The following is a 19,426-nucleotide window of genomic DNA, read 5'->3' as shown; positions in this document are numbered from 1 at the left end:
AGAGTAGGCCCCGCTCACCGCAACTAGAGAAAGCCTGTGTGCAGCAACAAAGACCCAACGCAGCCAAAAATAAAAATAAATAAATTAAAAAAAAAAAAAAAAAAAAGAATCCTCCTGACAATGCATGCAACACAGGTTCTAGCCCTGGTCCTGGAAGATCCCGCATGCCGCAGAGCAGCTAAGCCCGTGCACCACAATTACTGAAGCCCATGCGCCTAGAGCCCATGCTCTGCAACAAGAGAAGCCACCACAATGAGAAGCCCGCGCACCACAACAAAGAGTAGCCCCCGCTGGCCACAACTAGAGTAAACCTGCACGCAGCAACGAAGACCCAACACAGCCAAAAAAAAAAAAAAAAAAAGCCTTAGGTCCCCTGCTTTTTTTTTTTTTTTTTTTTTTTTTTTGGCTGCATTGGGTCTTCATTGCTGCGTGTGCGCTTTCTCTAGTTGCAGTGCGCGGGCTTCTCATTGCAGTGGCTTCTCGTGTTGCGGAGCACGGGCTCTAGGGCTCAGGCTCGGTAGTTGTGGCTCTCGGGCTTAGTTGCTCCGCGGCATGTGGGATCTTCCCGGACCAGGGCTCGAACCCGTGTCCCCTGCATTGGCAGGCGGATTCTTAACCACTGCACCACCAGGGAAGTCCTCCCCCCCTGCCCCCGCCCAACCCGCTTATTAGGCTTCTTGGACAAGTTATCTTAACCCCTCTGAGGTTTTATTCCTCATCTAAGAAACAAGGCCATAAATCTCCATGTCCCTCCCAGGGCTCACATACATGTGACCGAGGATGGTTTCTGCCTCTTCTCCCAACTCTGGCTCAGTTAGAAGTGACCAGTATGGGTGGTCCCCAGAGAGGCCTCTGTTTTGCTCTAAATTAGTAGCTGGATGACTCAGTGGGGTGGGTGGAATGCACTGAAAGTCCCAGTTCCCCCAGCCTGTTTCTGCTCTGAACTTGGTTGGGAGTCTAGTGTCCTGGGAGAAATGGGCTTTGACGTGACTCTTCCTCTTTGCTCCTTGGGGGCTTGGTCCTGCGTGAGGCTAAGTAGACTTGCTCGCCCAGCCTTCAGGCTGGTGATGTGTATAAGAGTGTGAAGTGGGTGAGTCTGGGTGTGGGGGAGACCAAACGTGGAGGGCGTGTAAGGCCAACATTGCACGGTTTGGCTGTGTTCCCCACAGGTCACAGAACCAAAGGGTGTGTTTCAGTGTCTGTATGTCCACCTTGGCTGGGACTAGCACTCAGGTTTGGGTCACATCCCTGCTATTCGTGGTCTCCCCTCCGGCTTCCTTTGTGCCAGGATGAATGTGGTCTTGGGTGAGCTAGTTTTCCCAAAGGGAGTGGAGGCCAAGAGTCCCTGGGGAAATAAATGCCACCTTTCTTTTTCTCCACCATCTTTCCTCATCCATCATTTCCCGATCCTCCTTCTATGATGTTAGAAGTGCTGTTTGAGATCTCCCTTCCATCCCTCCTCCTGGGGCAGCCCTCTTCTCCCTCGGAGAAGCGCTGAGATCTGGTTTTATTGTCTGGGGGCAGCTGGGCGTGGGTCTGCCCTGCTGGAGAAGATAGCGCCTCCATCTCCCCAGCCCCTCTGACCAGCCCCTCTCACCCCACCAGGTAGAGCAGGGCCCTCCGCAGCAATGTCGGCCAAGGCGATCTCCGAGCAGACAGGCAAAGAACTCCTCTACAAGTACATCTGCACCACCTCGGCCATCCAGAACCGGTTCAAGTATGCCCGGGTCACCCCTGACACTGACTGGGCCCACCTGCTGCAGGACCACCCGTGGCTGCTCAGCCAGGTGAGCCCGCGCCCGCCCCCCCCCCCACCCCCGGCCTGAGCCCCTCCTCCAGGCCCAGAGTCCCAGGAAGAGAAAGCAGTCGGTTTGCTGGAGATGTCCCCCCGGGGCATGTGATGGCAGATGGCCTGCAAGGGTGGGCAGGGTGCAGGGGGCTGAGCACGTTTTGTGTTTGGCCCCGGGCCCTGCATGCTGAGGTCCCCTGGCATGGCGTACAGAGCCTGGATTGGAACTGGACAAACCGGAGTTCAGATGGCAGCTCTCTACATATTAACCATGTGGCCTGGGGCAAGCCATTTCACCTCTCTAGAGTTTTAGATTCTCCATCTGTCAAATGGGCATAACACTCACCCTGTGAGTTTAAGGATTAGTAACAATGTCTGGAAAGTATTCAGTGTGCTGCCTGGCACTTGGTAGATGCTCACTAAAAAACATCCACCCTATTAGGAATATGTCAGGGCCATGAGGAAGTGTGACGTTGTACTTTGGGTAGAATGGCTGATGGGATCCACCCTGGAGTAGAGGCTCCTCTCTGTAGATCTCTGCAGGGCTATTGTTGGGACGGTGTCTGGAAGCTTAGACTTCTTTGGCAGGTCCCAGAGGGCGGGACCGGGACCAGGAGGGGGAGGCGTTCAAGGATGCAGGTTTCCTCCCACCATGAGGCAGCCCAAACCACAAAGCGAGCTGCCTCCAGAGGCGGTGAACTTCCTGGTACTGGAGGTGTGTGAGCAGTGGCTAGGGGCTGCTTGTTTGTCTTATAGACAGGGTTCAAACACAGGGATCGGGTTGACCAGATGTCCTCTAAGGTCCTTTGTCACCCCAAGGCTCTGTCTCTGTTCTTTGTTTTGAAACACAGGTGTTAGTCCATATTCTGTGGAGTTGAATGAAGCTAGGATACCACATAGGGAGGGTAGGGAATCACTTACTCATTCAGCAGGTATTCAGTGAGCACCTGCTCTGCCAGACCCCATCCTGGGTGAAGATGGCTTTAGATTCCTGGTTGTTAAAAGAAAGATGTTGGCTGGGGTAGGTGAGGGAAGCTTCTGGGAGTTGACCTTGAAGGTTGGGTGGAATTCGCTCTGGGGGTGGGGTGGATTGGAAGCCACCAGGCTACGCTGTGCTTTGGGTCCCCAAACTGTCACCTCTTACTCTACCCTATCTTTCCTTGCTGTAAATACAAACCCCTCTTATTCCAGAGCTTGGTGGTTAAGCCAGACCAGCTGATCAAACGGCGTGGAAAGCTGGGCCTAGTTGGGGTCAACCTCACTCTGGACGGAGTCAAGTCCTGGCTGAAGCCACGGCTGGGACAGGAGGCCACAGTGAGTCTGGGTGTAGGATCGGGGTGGACGTGCTGTGGTAACAGAAGCAACTGTGGTCGCCTCCAGATCAGCAACCCTGTGGGTCACCCCCACAGCCGGCCAGATTGCAGCCCGGGGAAGGCAGGAGCCCAGCAGAGCTGCCTTAGGCAGCAGGGCCGCCTTGGTGCTCATTCCCAGCTCCCCTATCAGGGAATGGCAAGATGTGCTGTACATGTAACCCCAGTACAATTTGAGAGCCAGGCGGAAATGGTCTGTTTCTTTAACAACAGTCGTGGAGATGGGACTCGGAGAACTATTCTGGGAACTCCTTTCTTTTCAGTTTCCAGAAAGGGTAGGGTAGCTTGTCATGACCTGCGTGTATAAGCGGGTGGGTAAAAAGAAAAAAAAAACTTGTAGAAGGGAGATGCAGAATCATTTAGGCAGAAACGTTCTTGGGCCAAGAACCGAGGAGGAGGAAACAATTAATAATACTGAAGAGTAAACTTAATTCTTGCCTTCTCCCAGCTCGTTGATCCATTTCAACTCTGTAGATGAGATAGTTAAAAGTGGAATATGGCTTAGGAAGGCTAAGTGATGCCCAGAAATAAAATTGCATTTCTTTTTTTCTTCTCCCAAAAGGAGCTGGAGAACTGAAGGGAGGGAGTAGGCTGAGGCTTGGCTTACCCTGGGGAGGATGTGCTGTCCGTACCCGGCTTTGTCGCATCTGGGGTGACCACGGACCAGGGTTGAGCTGTTCTCTAACCTGGTTGCCCGGGAGTAGGATGAAGATGGTGATGGAGCCATCTTCCTTTTGACTGGCCTTCCTCAAATTAGCTCTTCACGTTAATTTCCCAGTTTCTGGCTCTTGTGGGTAAAGAGGGATCCTTGAAGTTATACACAGGCCTGGGGGCAGAGGGATCTTGACCTCTGTGCCCCCAGGCCTTTGGGGAGAGGACAGCAGGGTTGGGGGCTGAGCAGTGTCCCCAGGGAGGTCCTCATGCTTCCTTCTCCTCAGCTGTCTGTTGGGAGGGGGATGTCAAGGGCCTCTGAGCTGGCAGCAGCGTTGACCCCGGCAGGAGCAGCTCATTACCTCTGATGGATCACTGTCTGGTCCTGACTCAGCAATGACGCACGCATGGGTGGGCGGGGGCTTCGGGACACGCTGGGAGGGATGAGGGCTGTCTCGCCTCGGCTGCTGCCAGGGACCCACTCAAACTGATTAGCTCTGCAGGCCTGTTGTCCTCAGCCGGGAAAGTCTGTGTGGAAAAGTTTTCCCTGTCAAGCTCCCCTCTCTCCCCCCTCCCAGCCATTCCCTGCGCCTAGACTCACGTTCTGGGGCTGGGTCTCCCTGCCTGAGCTCTGGGATAGGTAGCCTTGATTTGTCCGAGCGCTTTAATTTGTGGCACAGCAGAGGGGGAGATGCTCCTGGTCTCTGCTTTTGGGGGCGGGGCGACGTTGCAGCTCATTTATCATCCTCCAGAGGAGGCAGGAAAGAATGTGTGAGGTCAGCGTTGAAGTGTAGCTGGCACGAGGTGGTGGGTGGAAGAGGAGATCTCATGAAGACTTCTTGAGCCCATTGCCCTGGTTTCTGGAAAGATCTCTTTCTGGCAGGTGTAGTGGCAGTAGTGCTTGGGCCCCGCCTCTGATGGGAGGGCGAGGTGGAGGGACCAGAGGGCGATCCTTCCTCCTGCCCTGCGAGCAAGACATGCCTTCTGGTCTAAGCTTTATCTCCCTCAATCTCTGTAGGTTGGCAAGGCCAGAGGCTTCCTCAAGAACTTTCTGATCGAACCCTTCGTCCCCCACACTCAGGTATGTGTGGGGTGGCTCCAAGCTGGGTCTTCTCCCTCTGGGAGCTTTGTGCCTGTTGACCCTAAAATGATGAAGGAGAAATCAAGCTGCTGGAGAAAAACCAAAGGGACCAGAGTCTCTGAAGCGGTGCTAAGGGTTTGAGGGTGCTGCGGAGCAGGGAGTCCAGAGATGAAGGAAAGGGCTTAGTTTGCAGCAGGACGGAATCAAGGCTGGTAACAGAGGGGACTTCCCAGTGCTGGGATGAGAAGGACTTGGAGGCGGGGCCCCTTCCCCCAGAGCAGGTCACGTTGGCTCAGTCTGGACTGTCAGCCAGCAAGGCAGTGGCCTCTTGTCTCTTGTCCTCAAGGGGAAGGTGGTGACCTGCTCTTACCTGGTGAGAGGTGTCTGCGGGGTTTTAGAAATGATACCACCGGGGTTGGGCCCCTCACCCACGTGGTGCTCTCTTCCCCCGTAAGGAGGAGGAGTTCTACGTCTGCATCTATGCTACCCGAGAAGGGGACTACGTCCTGTTCCACCACGAAGGTGGGGTGGATGTGGGTGACGTGGACGCCAAAGCCCAGAAACTGCTCGTTGGTGTGGACGAGAAGCTGAATCTTGAGGGCATCAAGAAACACCTGTTGGTCCACGCCCCCGAAGACAAGAAAGAGTTGAGTGAGAGGGATGGCAGGGAGGTGGCAGAGGAGGAACGGGGAAGGCCGACAGCTCTGGGCTCAGAGTGGGGAAGGCAGAGTGGCCTTCCCTGTCTGGGCACCCACTACAGCGCCCCCGCATCTGGCCGGAGGGTGGGGAGCAGGAGGCAGGCAGAGCCACTCGCCATCCCCGGGAGGGATGCTGAGGTGGAGGGGAGGCCGGCTCAGACCGAAATGTGCGTCAGCGTCCCTCACCTCCGTGCCCCGTCTGTCTGGCGCGTGTCCCCCTCCTGCTCCATGCCTGACAGCTCCCTTCCGCCTCAGTGGCTGAAGAGTGATGTCTGGGGAGCGGGGTTTGGAGCAGAAAGTGAGGGGTCAGCGGGGTGGGTGTTGGGAAGGGGAGCTGTCAGTGGCAGTGAGAGATTGCCACTGAGCCCACTCCGCCACGGATTGACGGTCCCTCTCTGCCTCCCCCTCTAGAATTCTGGCCAGCTTTATCTCCGGCCTCTTCAATTTCTATGAGGATCTGTACTTCACCTACCTCGAGATCAATCCCCTTGGTAACTATCTCTGCTGGGGTGGGACAGGGCAGAGTCCCAGTACCTATGGTAACCCTGACCTTGACGTTCCGAGGACCAGACCCCCCACTTGCAGGGGGCAGCACAGACAGCTGTGCGTGGGCGGAGGGATCTCCAGGCTCCTGTTCCTGAGCTCTCAGGAGGCCACAATCATTCCTCTTTCCGCCAACTCCAGTTTCTTTCTTTCTTCTGTGATGGGGAAGTCCTGGTTATGATCTGACTCTGCTCTGTGGCTCTCCCTGCCAGTGGGTTAGGCTGTTCTACCAGGAGCTGAGCTGCCCCTGTATCCGCCTGACCAGTCAGACCCTTCCTTCCTCTTGGTGCCTCGGAGACCCCCTCCCACCTCCCCCTCCAGGAGTTGGTCCATCATTGACCCCCAAGGCTGGAAACACCTTGGCAAAGCCTCTCACGCTGTGAAGGAGGCAGGTGGCGTGGGCTGGCTCTGGCCAGGGCTTCTTAGGGCAAAGTCCTGATTCAGATTCCAACTAGGGATGTAGCCCCTCTAATGGACCAGATGGCTCTGTGCTGACTTAATTAGCTAAATGGCCCTGGGGGAAAGGGAAATGGACTCCAGTGAGGCGGCAGTAAATGAATCCTGCTGGCTGGGGGCCCAGTGTGCCCACGGCTTCCCACTTCTCGCTGGACCCTAGGAGACCCTGGTGTGTGCACCCAGGGGCCTTAGAGACTGTGCCTTAAACACTTTTTTTTTTTTTTTTTAGTTCTGATAGACTTTATTATTATTATTATTTTTAACATCTTTATTGGAGTATAATTGTTTTACTTTTTTTTTTCAATAGCAGGGTTGTGGTGGATGAATAGTTAGACATTTAAGGCATGGAGTATAGCATTTTATAAAAATGCTTAAAAATTGCCATGGCAACTGAAACAGACGTTCCTGCCCTATTACCTGCAGGTCAGGGAGGGGGGACTGGTCTTGTAGAATTTGTTTTTCCTTGAATGGGGGAAAAGCTTTGTCTCCATAAGGACCAATCTGGTTTCTTGTTGAGCTAGAGAGTCGTTAGGCCTGGGTGGTCCCCCATGGGAGTGGTGTGTGGGGAAGTCTGGAGGGGGTTGGAGGTTGATGGTCATCTCTGCTAGGGCCCATGTCTGATTGCCTGTTCTTTTTTTAAAGTGGTGACCAAAGATGGCGTCTACATCCTTGACTTGGCAGCCAAGGTGGACGCCACTGCCGACTACATCTGCAAAGTGAAGTGGGGTGATATAGAGTTCCCTCCCCCCTTCGGACGGGAGGCTTATCCAGAGGTAAGGCTGGTTTGGGGAGGAGATGGAGAGTGAGGGGGACCGGCAGGGTGGGGGGGGGGGTGACTGATCTCCTATGAGCATTTGGCAACCCTTGTGGGCTATATATTTGGCAGGAAAGGAAGGCCAAGTGCCATTTAATTTTTTTAAAACCCTGGAGGAGGAGGGTGTGGGGGTCAGCCAAGCCTCTGAATCCCGGCCGGAGATCCTTTTAGACTCCCCTCTCAATCAACCTCCCTGGGCTCATGACCTGATTTGTTGTTTCTCAGTAATTCTGAGTGGCTCCCCGAATCCTGTCAGGAAGGTAGTTCTCTCGGCCACTTGCTGAGAATTTTAATTGCTCCTTCCCACCCCATCCTCTGAGAGGTCCTCGCCACAGGATCAGGCGTGTGTGACAGAACCCAGGTCAAGGGAAGAGGCTGGTCTGGGGGGAGGAATGGGGCCTGGGGGGCGCGGCACGGGATGAGCTAGGCAGGCAGATGCTGGGAGTGGGGGCCGTGGTAGAAGCAGAGTGACATAGCGAGGCCTGGGACTTGGGCAGAGAGCCAAGGACTTAAAGTCTGACAGAAAGGAGTTGGGAAGTTTGTCTCCAGGCGGTGACTGGCCGTGGGTGGTTTGGTACTTGGAGACAGCATCACGTTTTGTCCCAGGCACATGAGGCCCTGCACAACCCCTTCTCCCTGACGCTGTGAAGGCAATGGAGGACCTCTTCATATGACTCCAGGAGAAGGGGAGGGGTCCTGGGATCTGTGACCTGGTGAAGGGTGTGCCCCCACGGCCCACCTGTTTCTGTCTGGCCCCTAGGAAGCCTACATCGCAGACCTGGACGCCAAAAGTGGGGCAAGCTTGAAGCTGACCTTGCTGAACCCCAAGGGGAGGATCTGGACCATGGTGGCCGGAGGTGGCGCCTCTGTCGTGTACAGGTGACTGAGAGGGCTGCTGAGGGGATGGCGGCCGGGTCCACGTAGGCTTCCCACGTGTGGCCTGGATCAAGTCGCTTCACCTCGGGGTCTCCAGTTTTCCCCCTCGGTGCAGAGCAGAACTCATGGGGCATCCCCGAGGGGCCTACACAGTGTCTCTGCAACCTTCTTCTTTGCTTCAAAATGAATTTATTAGTTATAATTCTTAATTAGTGATATGAGCTCCATGCAAAAGTACAACATACAGAAAATGAACCAGAGGTGAATGTTGCTTGGCTGTGTCACCACCCCTCCCCCTACCAGGTCACCACGGTGGGTGTCCTTCCAGGTGTTTTAGTGCCTGTATGAATAGTCATACTTTTACACTTCATAGCAGTGTTGGGTAGGGCTGGGAGGAGGCCCCCCCGGGAGAGTCTGATGCAGGACAGTTAACCTTCAAGTGTGACTTGTTTGGGCCTTGAGGGTCTGAGGTCCGAGAGGTCAGTTCCATAGGCTGCCCAGCCTCAAGGCTTCAGGGACATCTGCGTGGCCTCCCAGGCGGCAGGCTGCCACCCTCTGCCACTCAAGTTGGAGCCAGCACTGACTTCCTTGTCTCCCTGGCAGCGATACCATCTGCGACCTAGGGGGTGTCAACGAGCTGGCGAACTACGGGGAGTACTCGGGCGCCCCCAGCGAGCAGCAGACGTATGACTATGCCAAGACGATCCTCTCCCTCATGACCCGCGAGAAGCACCCCGATGGTGAGACACGCACTCCTTCCCCGGACAGCCCAGCGTCCTCGGTGGGAACAGCTTTGGCTGGGCTGTGAGGCACCAAGGTTTTCCTGGTCCTTTGCAACCTGGGGCTAGTTATTTGACTTCTGGACCTCAGTTTCCCTGACTGCACAATGGACAGTGACAGCGTCTGTCAGACTGGGGGCTCCGAGGGGGCAAGGAAGGGATGGATATATAAAGCCCTATGAGCAGGTGCAAGCGGGGAGGTGGTGGTGGCATGCTTTTGCTGACTGCTATAACGCGGTTCTTAGCGACTCACTTACACATGTATTGTCTGGGCTGTGTGATTCCCAGCTTTCCTATATCACCTGTCCTGTGTTTTGGGACTACAGATACCAATTCCCCTTCCCTTGAGCCAGATAGAGATTCCCACCAGGGGTATCCAAAAACCAAGCTGGGTTTCTAGATGCCAGCTAGGAATGATGTAGAGATTCTGTGGGTTCGAGAATTCCCTGGCGGTCCAGTGGTTGGGACTCCGCACTCTCAATGCCAAGGGCCCGGCTTTGATCCCTGGTCGGGAAGTAGGATCCCACAAGCTGCGCGGTGCAGCCAGAAAAAAAAATTGAGATTTTCTGGGCTTGGATTAACCACCTGCTTGGTGGCATAGGTTATGGAGAGTTGAGCTGATGACGCTGAACGGGCGTCAGGAGAGACCAGCTTGCTCCCCCGGCCTCTGCACTGGTATCTCCTAACAGCCGGGGAACGCTCACTCGGGAGAGAGCACTCCCTCAGTTGGATTTCCGGTATGACGCCCAAGTCTACCTTTCTAACCCTTTTTTGACTTCTCTTGCTCCAAACCCAGGCAAGATCCTCATTATCGGAGGCAGCATCGCCAACTTCACCAATGTGGCCGCCACATTCAAGGTAACCAGCTGCAGGGGAACGTGGGTGGGTTGGGAGCGGGGAAGGGAAGTTTCTGGGCAAGTAGGTTTGAGACAGAAGCAGGTTCCCGTGAATTACCCAGTCCGGGGAGGGGCTTTTGACCTAGGGATGCACAAGACACTGGGATGGATCTGGGTCTGGGCAAGCAGCCGACACTCGCTGGGCCATAATTCTCCCATCTGAAGTGTGGGGAGAAGGGGAATTTCTGCCTTCCCCCCTTTCAGGACCAATTCTTCAAAAACTGGCTTGACTGATCTCATTTCCAACACTCCATTGAAAGATTCTGGGTTCTCTGCACCTCCTAGTGTCTTGCTTCCCAGTCATCTGCCCCTTCTCCAAAAGGTTGGCATGAGGAAGTGTCTGATGCCCTGGGGCTCCTGCTCATCCAGCCAGAGGCCCGTCAGCCTGGGTCCCTGTGCACAGGTCAGGGGCGTGGGCCCCAGTTTAAAGAAAGTGTGACTGCCGGTCAAGAAGGATGACAGCTAACGTGTCTCGAGACTCCTCCCCTTCAAGGTGGCCGCCTCAGGAGGCCACTTATCCCATCCTGTCAGGTGCTCACTGAAGCCCTTCAAAAGAGTGTCTTCCATCTGGTAGTTCCACATAAACTTTGAAAATAATGCATAAATAAATGTCAGTCTTGAAAGTCTGAGCTCTCGAGAAGTAGGGGACCAGGAGGGGACCAGGCCTCGCCAGTCCTGCCTAAAACAGGTCCCTAATTGGACCTGATTCAACAAACAGATCTGACACAGGTGAATCTCGACAGCTTTGTTGTAACTTCCGAGCAGCCTGTAATAAAGGCAGTGCTGTCGATAAGGGCGGTTACGTCTGGAGCAGGAACTGTGTGTAGAGTTTCCCATGAAATGCCATGAACGACAGAACTTAGACTCAGTAGACTTGCCTTCCATCTGGAGAGACAAAACTGGTCCACACCGGTACCTGCTTCCACGTTACCAAAGTTGACACCCATTGCAATGCTTTTCCCCCAAATCACTTAAAGAAGCTTTTGTAGGACTTTGACATTTAAGTAGACTATATCCTGATCACCCTGACAACTCTTGCATAGGACCTCGGTATAGAGTTTCCCCCAAAATTGCAATAAGAGAACAAGAACGACTACAGATGGGATAAGAGAGACCAGCAAAGCCCCACTAGCCCCACTGGCGTTGGAGGCCCAGCACCCCGCGCATCGAGGGGTGTCACCGCTGGGTGCCCCATGTTCTCACCTCAGCACCATTAACAGTGGTTGCTTGTCCTGGGCCTTTGGGTTGCTTGTGTGTGCAATACGTGTAAAATTCTTGAGTGCCAGGGCCTGCTGTGCTTTGTGAGAAGCCACCCTGGTTTTCTCGTTTTGTTTTGTTCTGGCTGTGCCGCATGGCTTGTGGAATCTCAGTTCCTCGACCAGGGATTGAACCTGGGCCGCGGCAGTGAAGGTGCTGAATCCTAACCACTGGACCACCAGGGAACTCCCAGCAGCCCTTGTAATCTACACCCTGGGACATTTGTTTCCCATGGTTATAAATGCTTGCTTTATGGCTGCGCTCATTCTAGTCACATGTCTGTTGTCCCTTGCTGCTTCCAGGGCATCGTGAGAGCGATTCGAGATTACCAGGGCCCCCTGAAGGAGCATGAGGTCACGATCTTTGTCCGAAGAGGTGGCCCCAACTACCAGGAGGGCTTACGGGTGATGGGAGAAGTCGGTAAGATGGGGAACCTTTTCTGTCTCTCCCACCCTGAGTGTCATGCCTCCTCGGGATTCCTGAAAGAGTCAGTCTTCCAGTGCCTCTGTGCCCTCCCACCCGCCTCTGGAGGTGCAGCTTGCTTCTGCTGCTGTTCTGTGCCCTCCTGACACAGAGCACCTGACCGAAACCTAAATTCAGAATGAGCAGGAAGGCATTTTCATTCAGCTGTTCATTTAGCAAATAATTGTGGAAGGCCTGCTGTGTGCCGGGCCCTGTGCTGAACCCTGGGGTCACAGCCACACGCGACAGATGACAGGCAGCAAGCTCTCGTGCAGTTGAGGACAGTGACCGCAGCGTCAGGTGACATGAAGGAAGACGAGCAGGGGGAAGCGGGGGACATCTGTGCATCTAGCATCTGTGGGAGGGGACAGGGCAGTTTTAAATGAGGCAATCGGAGAACACTTGACCAGAAAGATGGCATTTGAGCAGAGACCTGGAGGAGGGAGCAGTCAGTGGTGACTGTCTGCCGAGGAAAGGGCAAGTCCCGAGGCCCTGGGGTAGGACCAGCTGGGCGGGCTGAGGGACTGGGGTCAGGAGAGCGAAGGCAGGGAGTCTGGGGATGGAGACAGAGGCCGAGGGAGCAGATATGCGTGGGGCTAGAACAGGTCCCGTGGGCACTTGGCTGTGACCCTGGCAGCTGCTGGAAGACTGAGCAGAGGAGTGACACCATTTGACTTAGGTTTGAGAAGGTTGTTTAGGCTGCTGGGTGGAGACAAGACCAGAGGGCAGCCAGGTCGAAGCAGGGGGACCACCTAGGAGGCTGCCGCAGCCTCCAGGACAGAGTGGTGGCCTGGACTGGGGCGCGGGGGAGGGAGACAGTGGTAAGTGTCCAGACCCTGACCGCTGGTGGCCTGGATGGAGGGAGGGGTCCGGTAATTGATAGAACCGGAGGGAGTTGCCCCTCGCTGAGCTGAGGGCAGAGAGGGTGTGGGTCCATTTTGGTTTCCTTTCTTCCTTCTGCATTTTGGGCGTCTCCTGCAGGCTCCTGAGACCTCAGACTCAGAGCCGTCAAGAACTTGGGGACCACGTCACGTCAGGGAGGACTAAGATTGGGTCTCCCTGAGTTGACCTGATAGAACCAGCAGCTTTGGTCTTGAGTGAAGCGCAGCCCCGTTGCTAAGAGCAGTTATGTGTGGGGCGGGGGGGTGAGGGTGAGGAGGATATGAGACGCTCCTGCTTGGAGATCACGCCCTCTAACTGGAGAGGCAGAACCTTTCCACCTTCCCGTTTTCCCAAATCTGCTATCCATGGCAAACACTAACCCACCTAGATCACTTGAAGTGGTACCAAGTCCTAGTTTTCACCTAAAACCGTGGACCTGCCATGGACGTAGCCCTCGGAACGGCACAGTGAACGTGACTCAGTCATGCCTGGGACGTTAAACTCACGGGACAGTGAACAAGTAAACAGCGGCTGGAACAAGAGGCTGTTTGGTGGGGACCTACAGGCAGGGCGGTGTGGAGGGGAGCGATTGTCGAGGTCAGGGAAGGCCTTTCCCAGGAGGTGGCAGTTGAGCTGAGCTGAGTGACAGCCAGGTGACAGCTCCATGCAGAGAAAGGAACAGGGCCAGAGCCCTGGGGAAAGGAGCCCGGCTGTTCAGGAACAGAGGCCGGGCCTGGGTGGCTGCAGTGTGGTGGCCACGGGCGACAAGTCTGGAGGGGGTTGGAGAGCCGGGCAACGGGAGGAGCGCAGGCTCTCATGATGCCTGTGGTCACTGGAGAGTGTCTGTAAGGCTGTTTCTTGCTCTTATTGGCAGGTAACCTTTACAAAGTTTTGTTTGGTGGTGAAGATAACGACCACCAACTCCTCGGGGGATAATTGGTCTTGCACAGAAAGCGCCAGACATCGGGCGGGCTCTAAAGGGGCCTTGCCAGAGTCATGTGGCCTTCCTTGCAAGGCACTTATTAGGAGACTTGAACCATGGATGCTTTTCCGTCCCTCACAGGGAAGACCACTGGGATCCCCATCCACGTCTTTGGCACTGAGACTCACATGACGGCCATTGTGGGCATGGCCCTGGGCCATCGGCCCATCCCCAATCAGCCGCCCACAGCGGCCCACACTGCAAACTTCCTCCTCAACGCCAGCGGGAGCACGTCGGTAGGTGCCAGTCTTCCTCTGCCGTAAAGCCTGCAGAGTCATCTTTGTTGCCCCTCATATCCCATCCCATCCTGGGCACAGTCCCCAGCTTTTTGGGGGGCATTGGGGAGGTATGGGGAGAAGGTAGTATGTGGTTGGTTTCTGTGTCTCTGCCAGTTTTTTCTGCCCTATCAAGGTAGTGTAATGGAAAGACCAGGGATTTTTTCATCAGACCTGAGGTCAAGGGAGGGACCTTGGTGGGTATTGCCAAGAACCTGTTTGCTCACCTGTAGCTTGGGGACAATACTAATTCCTGTCTCAGAGGGTTGTTAAATAGTTCTTTTGGAAGCAGCTTGTAGGGAACAGAGCTGTGCATAGTTCTTGTTACCTGAGTTCTCTGGGGCCTTAATGACCAGTAACTTTTTTCCCAGCTGTTCCTTGTGACTGTTTCTCTCTCCTTGTCCCCCCAGACTCCAGCCCCCAGCAGGACGGCGTCTTTTTCTGAGTCCAGGGCGGATGAGGTGGCACCTGCAAAGAAGGCCAAGCCCGCCATGCCACTAGGTAACTCCCAGCAGTTTCAGGACCCTCCTGTCCCCCTTCCCTTCCTGGGCCCCGCTGGGCCAGCAGAGGTGGATGGAAAGCGGTTTGGGCTTTGCTTTTGGGCATGGTGCGTGGGATGGGAACAGACACGAGGAAGTGGTGGCTGGAGCCTTCCCCGTGGGCTCTCCTGGTGCTGAGGGCCCACGCTGCGCCTGGGTCACCCCACTCCCCATTGTCTTCCCCTCCGCCCCCTTCTGTGGGGTGTGTGAGCTGGGCAGGGAGGCTGCGGAGGAGACAGGGGTACAGAAATACCAGGTGGGGGCAGGATCCCCCAGACTGTCCTCCTGAGTGGACGGCAAGAGCCCAAAGCTCAGGACGGCAGAGAACTCCCGCGCCCACGCCCCCAACCATCCTGGGGCTCTTACCAGGACATTCCCTTCCGGTGAGCCCACCGCCAGGGCACACATTGTCTACCAGCCCGTCTGTGCTTTGCCTGCTCGTCTGTCCCTCCTGTGATTCACCAGAGACATGATCCCTGCCAGCCAGCCCTTGCGACCAGCACTAGGTAACCTGTGTTAGTTACCACTGGGCTGACACGGCCTGTGCAGCCTCTTCCTGGGACGGACAGAGCGCGCTTAAGGCATCTTGTGAAATAGTGACGCTGGCTCCAGGCACTCAAGATTAGAAGCTGCCGCCCTGCAGTCCCCAAACCGGCAGCTTTGTCCACAGCACAGAATGACAGGTCCAATCCCTCGGCCTAATCATCTCATTGTGCTTCATGGGGACAAAACAGGTTAAGAGGGTGGGACCGGGCCCGCTGTCCCTATGGAGGGCCTGGGCCTTTGGTGTTCAGCACACCCTCCACGCCTTGGTGCTTTTGCTCCTCTCTGCGCTCTGTGCTCCTTCTCCCCTTCTTACCTCCACTCTGCTGATCGGGGGTCTCTCTTCTGTTGGCCTTGCTCCTGTCTGTTGTGAATAGACAAGAGACGGTGAGCGCAGCAGCCCTGCAAGGCTTGTCCATGGACCCCTCCCTGTTCCCACCCGCTCCCTCCAAAGCCTCCAGCCATCAGCGGGTCACTCAGTTGCCTTGGTCATTTTCTTTGACAGATTCAGTCCCAGGTCCAAGATCCCCGCAAGGTAGGATGCACCCAGCTCCGCGTGTGGCTTGTTAGCGGGTTACAGCCTTACGGTGTGCTTTGTCTCCCCGTCCCCGGTGGGTTGCAGTGTTGTCTGGTATACTTTCTGTCCCTGCCTTGGTGTGGCCTGCCCCAAGTCCTAGTCTTCGCTCTCCCTTCTTTCCCACCCCTGCTTATTTCACGCCCCCGCTCTCCTTGCCGTGGGGCTGTGACTCCGTACGTGGGAGGGGGTGGAGAGCGCAGGAAGGGCAAGAGCCAGGCCCACAGCCTCGGAGAGTGGGGTGGAGCCGAGGAGGGAGGGTCCTCCGGGGAAAGAGGGAGCCACGGAAACTGAAGGGGGAGTGGCAGAGCCAGCGGGCCAGGAGGGGAGCCACTGACCACCTGATTTTCATCTACATCCCCTGATGTCCTCGTTTTCTTTTCCCACCTCAGCCTCACCACCGCCGACTTCATCCCAGACTCCCAGCACCAGGGACAAGTTTAGATTTCTCTGGGATTTGGGTGGAAGACAGAATGGAGAAGGAGAGAGAGAGACCCGGAAGGGTGTGCAGTAAATCTGGCGAAGGGACTGGGCTTTGTCTGCTGTGTGAGGTCACTGTTTAGCAGGGACATTTTCTGTGTGTGTGTTCACACACACTGTATACATTCATCTATTGACCAGGGTTCATTGAGGTGAATAGGTGAATCAGTTCAAAGTGTCAGGGCCTCCATTTACCTTTTTGACATTGACAGCTGTGAGAGATCCCCCGCTCTGGGGAAGGGGAGTTTCTGGTGAAGGGGGGTTTCGTAATGATGACCTCTGACTCCTTGCTAAGAAGAGGAAAGGGGTAACTAGGCAAGGTCAAGTAGCCCTTCCTTCCCTACCTCTGGCAGCATCCACTGTTACCTAAAAGACCGGACCTGAGGCTGAGCCCTGCGCAGAAGGACAGAAGGAACGGGGGCAGACTCTCAGTGAGAGAGCTCTTGGCTGTGGAGGGTGGAGGTGGGGTTTAGTCTTAACTGTCCTGAGCGGTGCTGAGACGTGGGAGAGGAAGGAGGGCGGTGGATCAGGAAGGGAGGGTAGATTGGGCCAGGACAGCAGAGCCAGTGGAGGCGCCTGGTGGGGGCTTAGCCCCGGAGCACAGGTTCTCTCTGGGGCCTCCATCTGTGCTGCCGCTGGGCTGAGGATCGCCACCTTCAGCTTTGCCTTCCCTGTGCTCTGAGAGCTCCAGTTCTGCCCCCTTTCGAGCTGGAAGTGCGGGTGGGTTCGTAGAGATTCCAGGCCCTGTCCTGATTTCTGTAGCCTCTCCGGTGGACAGACGGGTGTATGTGCACGTGCGCGCATGCTGACTCTTGGGGGTGTGGGTTCCCCGAGGATGGGGAGTGGTGGGGCGGTGCTGGCTTTATATCCCTCCTTGCACAGTTGCACAGTTGAGCTGCATCTCAGGTTAGGACAGAATCCTGGCTCTGATGCTAGATGACCTACAGTCTTCGTCATTTGGCAGCTCTGGCCTTCAGTTTTCTGGGGCTGGAAAGTGAGGGAACTGGATTAGGTGGCCTCCCTTGTTCTGTGATCTCATGTCTCGCTGGAACCCAGATGGGTCCAGGGCACGGTAAATCCCGGGTGTTTGCACCATCAGGAGCCTTCTGTAGTGAGAAGCTTATGGCTGTGATGGAAGAGGCAAGCCTGCGTAGGGATGAGAATCTTACATGCCTTGGGAAACTGGTCTCTTTTAGCCAACCTGTGCTAGTACAGTAGGTTAATTAATACCAATGCCCCTGAGCTCTCTGCATTATTTTCCTTGGGGGAGCTGAGAACCTCCCCTGTGAGCTACTTTTCTCCAGCAGAAAGCAGGAGGGTCAGGTGACCTGCCTGTCTGGGGTGACAGCTCAGGAATGCACTTCCACCAGCTCTTGTTGTTCCCCTCACCCCTTTCCTGCCGGCCTGTCCAAGAGCATTGTTCTGAGCAGGAAAGAGCCACCTGGGAGGAGGCTGTGGGGAGAAGGTCAGGTGGAAGCTCTGTTAGGATAAGGCTACAGCAGACGTCTTCACTGGACCTACGCTGACCTAGAATCAAGAGGATTCAAATCCTGTCCCGAGCTGGCTTATGTCCAAATTCACAGGTGATAAGGATTGTTGGGGAGCTGTTTGAAGTCTTGTGGTAGACAACAAGGTCCTACTGCATAGCACAGGGAACTATATTCAGTGTCCTTTTATAAACCATAGTGGAAAAGAATATACAAAAGAATATATATATGTATAACTGAGCCACTTTGCTGTACAGCAGAAATTAATACAACATTGTAAATCAACTATACTTTAATTTAAAAAAGTCCAAGGGACTTCCCTGGTGGTCCAGTGGTTAAGACTCCATGCTTCCTAAGTCAGAAAGAGAAAAACAAATATCGTATATTAACGCATATATGTGGAACCTAGAAAAATGGTACAGATGAACCAGTTTGCAGGGCAGAAATAGAGACACAGATAAAGAGAACAAACGTATGGACACCAAGGGGGGAAAGTGGTGGGGGGGTGGTGGTGGGATGAATTGGGAGATTGGGATTGACATGTATACACTAATATGTATAAAATAGATAACTAATAAGAACCTGCTGTATAACAAATAAATAAAAATAAATTTAAAAGAAACAAAAACAAAACAAAATGACTCCATGCTTCCACTGCAGGGGGGCACAGGTTCAATCCCCGGTTGGGGAACTAAGATCCCGCATGCCCACGCCCCCCGAAAAAAAAAAAAGTCTTTCGGTCACCCAAATTGGGAGAGCTTAACATTTTTTTCTGGTGACTTTAAAAATAATTGATCAAGCCCTCATTTGCATATACACACCTTTCCTGGGAAGTGGAGCAGGTCCTGTAGGAATTCTGCTGTCTGTTCACTGCTGAGTCCTTTGCCAGCCAGGCAGGTCCTCTCAGTTCATTTTGCGCTCTCTGCCACCTCTTTCCAGAAGAAATCTAGGCGCCTCTTTCCCCCCCGCGTTCTCAGAGTTCCATCCTCCTGACGTTCCTTTGCAGTTTTGACGCGTCGCCCTCGTGGGACGTGGGGCGTGGAGGGGTCTGGCAGGCAGCCCCCCGGGGGGGGGTGTGTTGTGGGTGTACTCGCTGTGTCTCTGCCCCCCCAGGAAAGAGCGCCACCCTCTTCAGCCGCCATACCAAGACCATCGTGTGGGGCATGCAGACCCGGGCCGTGCAGGGCATGCTGGACTTTGACTACGTCTGCTCCCGCGACGAGCCCTCGGTGGCTGCCATGGTCTACCCTTTCACGTGAGTTGCGCACGGCAGGGAGGCTGGACGCGGCCGCTGAGTGGGATGTCCTCATCCCATGTCCTCCAGCAGCAGCACAGAGCTGGGCAAGCCCTGGACTGTCCCCTTTGCCCGAGAAGCATCTGCCCACCCCAGACGGGGGCGGTTGATGTGCCTGGGGGATCTTTTTCCCCCACGGACCAAACTCTTTGACGGCAGACCCTGCCTTTCCGCCTTCCGGGTGAAGCCCCTCCCGAGCCCTGGCAGGTTAAAAGAGTGTCCCGACCCCTCCTCTGCCTTCCTCACAGCGGGGACCACAAACAGAAGTTTTACTGGGGTCACAAGGAGATCCTGATCCCCGTCTTCAAGAACATGGCTGATGCCATGAAGAAGCACCCGGAGGTGGATGTGCTGATCAGCTTTGCCTCCCTGCGCTCGGCCTATGACAGCACCATCGAGACCATGAGTCACGCACAGGTAGCTCACTGCGCCCCGGGGCGGGAGGCAGGGGCACCCTGAATGGTGTCCGCTGCGACCAAGGCCTTGGGGTTCGGGACTGGCCGGTGATTTGGGGGATAGTGGTTGGAGACCTGATCTTCAGGAGGCAAGGTAGTCGCCAAGGGTAGGTGGGCTGCTTACCCGGGCTGGCAAAGAGTCAGTCCGGGGCCGTCTACCTCCACCAGGTCCTCTCTGTGCTGAGATTGGCTTTCAAAACAGGATCAAAAGCACTTTTTTTGCTTATTGTAAAATTGTTAACA

The 19,426-nt window shown here is 55.1% G+C and overlaps 1 protein-coding gene across 4 annotated transcripts in view; it reads left to right on the top strand.

The window, feature by feature from the left end:
* Window positions 1-19,426, top strand: part of ACLY (ATP citrate lyase) — a 42,903-nt gene that overhangs the window by 3,846 nt on the left and 19,631 nt on the right. For 3 of the 4 annotated variants that reach the window (XM_036835611.1, XM_036835612.1, XM_036835614.1), the window contains exons 2-16: window positions 1,606-1,787; window positions 2,981-3,103; window positions 4,829-4,891; window positions 5,347-5,537; window positions 6,001-6,080; window positions 7,231-7,361; window positions 8,163-8,281; window positions 8,882-9,018; window positions 9,854-9,915; window positions 11,513-11,630; window positions 13,618-13,772; window positions 14,222-14,312; window positions 15,399-15,428; window positions 18,548-18,689; window positions 18,977-19,145. In XM_036835611.1, the coding sequence (XP_036691506.1) occupies window positions 1,629-1,787; window positions 2,981-3,103; window positions 4,829-4,891; window positions 5,347-5,537; window positions 6,001-6,080; window positions 7,231-7,361; window positions 8,163-8,281; window positions 8,882-9,018; window positions 9,854-9,915; window positions 11,513-11,630; window positions 13,618-13,772; window positions 14,222-14,312; window positions 15,399-15,428; window positions 18,548-18,689; window positions 18,977-19,145 (1,770 nt within the window). In that variant the 5' untranslated portion in view covers window positions 1,606-1,628. The remainder of the gene's footprint in view (window positions 1-1,605; window positions 1,788-2,980; window positions 3,104-4,828; window positions 4,892-5,346; window positions 5,538-6,000; window positions 6,081-7,230; window positions 7,362-8,162; window positions 8,282-8,881; window positions 9,019-9,853; window positions 9,916-11,512; window positions 11,631-13,617; window positions 13,773-14,221; window positions 14,313-15,398; window positions 15,429-18,547; window positions 18,690-18,976; window positions 19,146-19,426) is intronic. The other variant, XM_036835613.1, reaches the window with a different exon arrangement.

Source organism: Balaenoptera musculus, chromosome 20 (genome assembly GCF_009873245.2).
Source record: "Balaenoptera musculus isolate JJ_BM4_2016_0621 chromosome 20, mBalMus1.pri.v3, whole genome shotgun sequence".
NCBI lineage: Eukaryota > Metazoa > Chordata > Mammalia > Artiodactyla > Balaenopteridae > Balaenoptera > Balaenoptera musculus.
Note: the sequence above shows the minus strand (reverse complement) of the source record. Positions and strands in the feature narration are given on the sequence as shown.